General features: G+C 54.2%; 1 protein-coding gene across 1 annotated transcript; it reads left to right on the top strand.

Moving 5' to 3' along the window:
• The first annotated feature begins 524 nt into the window (after positions 1–524).
• TMEM9 (transmembrane protein 9) lies at positions 525–7072 on the top strand. The gene is made up of 6 exons (XM_054290677.1): positions 525–599; positions 2883–2984; positions 3076–3167; positions 3622–3730; positions 4600–4731; positions 6025–7072. Exons 2-6 carry the CDS (start codon positions 2892–2894, stop codon positions 6172–6174), a joined length of 576 nt encoding a protein of 191 aa, XP_054146652.1. The 5' UTR covers positions 525–599; positions 2883–2891; the 3' UTR covers positions 6175–7072.
• Positions 7073–7110: the final 38 nt, after the last annotated feature.

The raw sequence follows: 7110 nt of genomic DNA, 5'->3' as shown, positions 1-7110 counted from the left end.
GGTGTGAGGGGAGAGCAGAGCAATGACGGGAGAGTGGGGTGTGAGGGGGAAACACAGACTGCGAGAGAAGAGGGGCAATGAGGGGAGAGCGGCGCCGTGAGGGGAGAGCGGGGTGTGTGTGGGGGGGTGTCTGTGAGGGGAGAGCGGGGTCTGTGAGGGAAGAGAGGGGCATTAACGGGAGTGGGACCGTGACGGGAGAGCTGGGGGTGTGACGGGAGAAGGGGCTGTAAGGGGAGAACGGGGATGTGAAGTGAGAAGGGGCTGAGAAGGAGCGGGGCTATCCCGCGTCTCAGCCCCAGGACGACGCGGCGCAGCCCCGCGGGTGCTGCCCCGGGAAGCCAGGCGGGAGCTGCCCGGGCCACGTCCGCCGAAGGCCCTGCCGGCAACGGCAACGCAACGGCCACAGCAACGGCCGGCGCCGGCACCGCGTCCCCTCGGCGCCGCGGGCCGCGCTCAGCAGCGGCCGGACTGCTGCCCTCCGATTGGCCAGCGGAGCTGTCCGTCACCGCGCGTCACGCTCCTTGGCCAAATGGACACGCAGGGAGGGCCTGGCCGGGGCCTGCAGGGCGGGGCCGCGCTCGGGCCGGAGCCAGGGCCAGGTAAGGGACAGATGTGGGCTGGGTATGACCATGCCCGGGGCTGAGGGCGTCGGGCCCTGGCCCTGCTCCGCTCCCCGCACCCGGGGCGGGACTGTGCGGGGCTGTACAAGACCCGGGGCTCGCGGGGCGGCGGTGGCCCGCACTGCCGGAGGCATCCCGGGTGGGACCGGGCGGTGGAAGCCCCTGGAGGGATGAGGGGGCATCCGGGCCCTCGGCGGGAATTGAGGGGTCCGGCCCTGCCCTGGGTCCGGGTCGGGGATGGTTCGAGCACAGGTCCAGGGAGGGAAGCGGGTTGGAGTCTTAGAAGTGCTCCATGTGATGTTCACAGAATCATCCCAGAATGGTTTGGGTGGGAAGGGACCACAAAGCTCATCCAGTCCCAACCCCTGCTGTGGGCAAGGACTAATTCCACGAGACCAGGCTGCTCCAAGCCCCTGCAGCCTGGCCGTGGACACTTGCAGGGACGGGGAGGTTAAAGATGAGGTGATTCCTGGGCAATCCCAGGGAGAAGAGGGGGTGGTTGTGTGCAGCCACGCTCTGGAAAGCCTTTTGTGGGGGCTCATCCTGGGAGCTGCCACACAACCCCCGAGAACTTCACCTCAACCATGCACCCTCTGCTGTGCTTCCTGCTCTGGCAGATTTTGGTCCTGATGCAGCTGGTTTTGGCTGCATGGCTGCTGTGGCCCGGGCTGATGGTCTGGAAAAAATAGCTGTAAGGCATGTATCCCTTTGCTGTCAAATATATTGGTGATAAATATGCCTTGAATATCCTTTGTGTGGTTGAGGGTGTTCTGCAGTTCGTGGTGCGTGAATTCTGCCCAGGTTCTAAGTTTTTGTTTATGGTATCATAGATCACGTGTTTTCTCCTCCTATTTTTAAAAGTGACATTTCTGAGTTGTTCAGATATTCTAAACTCAGCTGATAGTTGGGCATTGCATGTCCAGCAATGGTACATGCCCCATTGTTGTGTTAAAATTTCAGACAAAAGTCCAGACCCACTTAAAATGGGGAACGTGCACTGGGCAGCTCAGATCAGTCCTGTTCTCCAGATCTGTGATGAAGATCTGAACCCCTGATATCTCCCTGGAAAGGATCATTGTTTGAGGAGATTTTTGAAGCTGTGGTGCAAAACCTTAATAAATCGTGGATGAGGTGATAGAACTGGAATGCATTTTGGAGGTCTGGCAGCTTGTTAGAAGTTGCTGGTGTTTTGTCTAGATAAAGAAGAAAGGAACTTCTTGTTTATAATCCATTATGTGAATTTAAGGTGTTGACATAAGATAAAGCAAAGGGAACAGAATATCACAGTGATTTAAATCCCAATAGAATCAGGTCAGGTGATGGAGTACAAGTACCTGGAGTAAGCTGTGGGATTACCTGGGAGCTGATTAATGGAGGTGTAAATTCCCTTCCCCTTCCTCTGCTGAAACAGCTCTTCCTTGCTGTCCCAAGGTCCCCCAACACCTGCTCCACCTTTTCTCTCTGAGGGTGAACGCCAGCCTCACCAAGGCAAACTTGCCTTTTGTGGCACAGGGAATAAATTCATATTATGGATTTATGGAAGCACACATCTCTGCAACAACTTTATCCAAACACATGGGAGTTGGAAGGAGATAATCTTTAGGGTCCCTTCCAGCCCAAACCATTCTGTGATATGTAGCAGAATGTGTTAATGAATTCACCAAGCTACCAGCTTGAAGTAATTTTAAAATCAGGATTTACTGAACAGGTATCTTGAGATAAAGGAGGTTTAGGAATTGATTTGGAATACTTAGGAATATTCCACCTCTTTCCCATAGCTCATGACAGGAAAATACATAATTCCCTTCAGCAGCAAGACTTTTGAGTGTCAGAAGATGAATGATTTACCACTCATGACAGTGCAGCAGGGGGGCCCCAATGTACTGCTTTAGGTCACTCTTGCTCCTAGTTCTGCATCTCTTAATGAGCAAAACTGTCAGCACCAAAATATCTGTAGCTGGGCTCCAGGGCAATAAGAGATGAACAGGAGGTTTTCTGCAAATCCAGTTGTAAGGAAATCAGCAATACTTTTGCAGGGCTGGTGTAGTTTAGGTGTGGGGTTGTACAGGGTGGAAGCTCTTCTGACAGGAGCATTGTTGGGATCTGTGTTGTTTCTGGCTGGCATCAGCTGCAATTCAGGAACAAATTTCTTCTTCCTGGGCAAAACAGAGGCAAGTGGGCCAAAAAAAATCTCTTGACTACCTTGTTGTGGCTGCACTCAGCTGAGATGCTCTGTCCTGGATGTGAATTTTGTTCCCTCAGGCTCCCAGGATGTTCACCCCGAGCTCCCGGAACTCCGTGAGCCCCGTGCTGCTGCTGCTGCTGCTGGGCTGTGTCCTGTGTCCCCCAGCACAGGCCAGCAAGGTGGGTGACATCTTGTGTGGGGCACAGCAGAGGTGGGGTGTGAGGGGACAGAGCTGTGTCCCCTCCTTCACATGGCTCCTGTGTCCTGCAGAGCTCTGAGGACATTCGCTGCAAGTGCATCTGCCCCCCGTACCGCAACATCAGCGGGCACATCTACAACAAGAATGTGTCCCAGAAGGACTGGTGAGTGAGTGAGCAGCCTCAGGGTTGGTCTGTGCCAGCCAGGCTCTGCAGTTCCCAGCTGATGCTGAGGAAGGGATTCCCTGCCTGTATGTTTGCAAAGTGTCTTTGGTGGGTGATGTTCAACCCAGGCCAGGGGCATTTTTTTTGAACAGAAATTGAGGAATCTGGGATGATACGTTAACCCACCGTTCTTGGCAAATGTAGGGTTGCTCTTGGCAGATGTAGGGTGTGCCCTCCAATCCTTTCCACCTGGACCAGATCCCTGCCAAAGGTGCTGGGACAACCCTTCCCAGGGACTTTGGGCAGCTAGGCTGTGAGGGGAGCTCTTAACACCAGATCAGTGTTATCAGCCTGACCGGAAAGCTGGGACACAGACAAAGTGACCCCAGTGTCCTTGCACAGAGCACTGGTTTCACCTTGTGCTGCTGCTGATTGTGGTTTGTTTGTGCTGCAGCAACTGTCTGCATGTGGTGGAGCCCATGCCAGTGCCTGGCAATGACGTGGAGGCCTACTGCCTGCTCTGCGAGTGCAAGTACGAGGAGCGCAGCACCACCACCATCAAGGTACCTGAGCTCAGGCCCTGCCCATCCTGCCCCCTCCTGTGCCACACCAGCCCAGGGTGACTGCACTCACTGCCTGTGCCCTGCCCCTTGCCCTGCCACACTGGAAGGTTTCTGGAGAAGAGCCCAGAAAGTTTTCTTTCAGAAAGGAAACTGTCACAGCGAGTACATGGTGGCAGTGCCAGGGGCCCACTCTGCAACTCTCTGAAAGAAGGCTGTAGCCAGGTGGGGCTTGGCCTCTTCTCCCAGGCAGCAAGTGACACAACAAGAAGACATAGTCTTAAGTTGCATCAGAGGAGGTTTAGGTTGGACATTAGGAAGAATTTCTTCACAAAAAGGGTGTTGGAAGAAAGCTGGAAGGGGCTGCCCAGGGAGTCACTGTCCCTGGAGGTGTTCAAGGAACCACTGGATGTGGCACTGAATGCTCCAGGCAAAGTGATAAGGTGGGGATTGGTCACAGGTTGGACTCCATGATCTCAGACATCTTCTCCAACCTCACTCAGTGAATCAGGGATTCTGTGACTTCTGTGATTTTTGTGATTCCCTGAGATGGATATTCCTGGTAGTGAGGAGCTGTGTGGGAGCCCAGTCTCCTTGCTGGGGATGTGTGACAAGAGTGCCAGGCATTTCTGACCAGGGCCCCATCCTGTCCCCTGTGTGCAGAACATGCCCTCAGTTGGCACAGTGAGTGTCAGCACAGTTTGCGCAGTGATGGCACAACCTCGGCCTCCTGCAAGAGCAAGAGACTTTTGTGAGCAAAATGAAAACAAGAGATCGCACATCAAAGGCAGCTGCAAAGGATCTTCCTGACCTCTGTGGTGCTTCCTATCTCCACTGCTTATCCTTTCCCCCTGCGCTGTCCTCAACTGCAGGTGATCATCATCATCTACCTGTCTGTGGTGGGGGCCCTGCTGCTCTACATGGCCTTCCTGGTGCTCGTGGACCCCCTGATCCGCAAGCCAGACCCCTACACCCAGCCCCTGCACAATGAGGAGGACAGCGAGGTGAGGGGGCAGGGGGTGCAGGCAAGGGGACAGGGAAACAGCCACCTCTTGCTTGTCTCCTCTGATCCACTGAGGGACCAGCACTGCTGCTTTGGGGGCACTTACACAGGTGAACATTTAGATCTCTGCACGTCATGCAGAAGCACCAGGAATATTCAGAGTTCTGTGTAACAACCCCAAGGCAAGCCCTGCCCTCAGAGGCAGAGGGGACTTTGTAGCAGCTGGCCTGAATTTGGTTTGTCCATCTAGAGGGGGGAAAAAAAGTCAAACAGATCCTGTTTGTGCAGTGTCCCAGGTGGAGTTTTGTGGTGCTGAGCTTCCAGGGAAGGACAAACTGAAGTGTTGGCTAAAACATCTTCTAGACACTTAAAACACTGGCCTACGAGGTGCTGTTTGATCCTGCTCTGGGGCTGGGCCCTGGGTTGTATCCAGGCTGTTGTTCCTTGTGCTCCTCTGTTGCGGTTCGCCCAGAGCACAATTTCATTCAAACCCCATCTTTTAGGACACTGTTGTACAAACCCTGGGCAAAATGATTTGGCCAAATCCCAGTAGCAAAGAAAGAGCCACTCTCTCCCTCTTTCTCTCTTTGTCACACACCAGTTTTGGGGGAGGAAAATTTTCTTGCTGCATAAAATTCATGCAGTTGCAGCACTGGGTTGGATTGTCCTGTTTGTACTTTGTTGTGAGTACAAACTATTCGGCCCAATTCTGTCATACTCGGATGTGAGGAGCAGGTGCTCCAGTGTCCACAGTCCATCCATTGCCTCCCTCTGCTGAAAAAGGACGTCCTGCAGGAGGATATGAATTTGTATCCCAAAGTCATGGGTTTGCACCCTGCTCTGCAGCAGTAATTCAGATCCAGATCCAGGTGCACATGGTAAATGCCTGGTGTTAAGTGAGGTTTATCTCACTGCAGTATGCTGGACCAAGTCCTCTGGGATAGGCCTTGTTCCTGTGCCACGATGGATCTCCATCCATTGTCAGCCTGGTTTCAGTGGGGGGATGTGGTTCACCTCAGCACTGTGGCTCCTTGCAGACTCCAAGAGTGGGTTTCCAGCAGAGCTCTACACTTTGTGCAGTTCCTCTGCTGGGAACTTCTGTCTGGAGTTGTGGGTGATCCCCAAGGGCAAGGACTTGGGAGCTGGTGTTGAGGAGCTCTGAAAAGGAGGTTTTTCACCAGAACAACCCAAACCTTGCACTGCTCTTTGAGGTGCAGTCTCTCCCCAGGTCAGCTGCCTCGCCCTGTGCTGGCTGGGCACTGCCTGGTGTCCAGCCCTGTTCCTTTCCTTGCAGGACACTCACTCCCTGGCCGCAGTGCCCGGCCTGCCTGGCGCCAGGGCCAACACGGTGCTGGAGCGGGTGGAGGGGGCGCAGCAGCGCTGGAAGCGGCAGGTGCAGGAGCAGAGGAAGACGGTGTTCGACCGGCACAAGATGCTGAGCTAGGCCCTGCCGCACCAGGACAGCCCGGCGTCGGAATGGAACCTCCAGCCCTCCCTGATCCACCGGCTCCAGAGGGAGCAGCAGCCCCAAGGCTTCCCTGGTGGTGTCCCCTGCCCTTCCCCTGCCCAGCCACGGGGCCCCTGGGCTCTGCTGCCATGGGACTCCATCAGCCCACCCCACAGGGACAGGGGCTGGGAGCAGAGCGCTGGGAGCTGGCTGAGTCCTCCTGGGATAAAAATGGTGGGAGAATTTTGATGTGGGATAAATTATGTGATGTTTCTCCAGGATGCAGCAACCGCCTCCTCCTCCAGTATGCACTGATGGTCCTTGGGCATTGTGGTGCTGAGCCACACAGGAACAGTACAGGAACAAAGGGAAGGGGGTTTCTGCCAGTGCACACTGCTGCTTCTGCTTATCCTGATGTAAATGGAGAGATTTCCATGCCTCTGGAGTCTGTCCAGGTTTACACCAGCATAATTGAGACTGCAGCTTGCCTCTGGGCATGTGAATATCACAAAACCTGTTAGTACCTACATCAGTAAGAGTCCAACAGGTAAAAAGCTGATTTACATTTCTATCTTTTTGCGCTTTACCCATAGATAAAAACTTCCTGGGGTGAAACTTCTTGATTTGTACCCACACTGGTGACCCTTGGTGTTCTCCCACAGTGGGCAGCAGCATTTGTGTCCAAGAGAACTGGGGCAAAGGCTCTTCTGGAGCACTGGAAACACCTTTCAGGGCCCTGGGAAGCGGACATTTGTGCCACTCAGAACACTCCAAGAGCTCTGACAGGACTTGGGCTGTGTGGAGGAAGCTGCAGTGGTTCTGCCATGTGTATTGATCCCACTGAGAATATTTGAAGTTTATGGTGTAGCACCTCCATATTAAATGCAAAGATCTACTACCTGAGTGGCTTTTTTTCAGGGGAAAAACCCCATC

This window comes from Melozone crissalis, unplaced genomic scaffold (genome assembly GCF_028551555.1).
Source record: "Melozone crissalis strain CALT ecotype California unplaced genomic scaffold, PUWL_Pcris_2 ptg000086l_1, whole genome shotgun sequence".
Taxonomy (NCBI): Eukaryota; Metazoa; Chordata; class Aves; order Passeriformes; family Passerellidae; genus Melozone; species Melozone crissalis.
The sequence above is the reverse complement of the archived record's forward strand: the minus strand, read 5'-3'. Positions and strand labels throughout refer to the sequence as shown.

What these genes read in the sequence shown, in the direction of transcription:
- TMEM9 (XM_054290677.1), top strand. Translation starts at nt 2,892, where the DNA reads ATGTTCACCCCGAGCTCCCGGAACTCCGTGAGCCCCGTGCTGCTGCTG. An exon ending in CCCCAGCACAGGCCAGCAAG is followed by an intron (nt 2,985 to 3,075) that starts GTGGGTGACATC and finishes TGTGTCCTGCAG; the next exon opens with AGCTCTGAGGACATTCGCTG. An exon ending in ACAATGAGGAGGACAGCGAG is followed by an intron (nt 4,732 to 6,024) that starts GTGAGGGGGCAG and finishes CTTTCCTTGCAG; the next exon opens with GACACTCACTCCCTGGCCGC.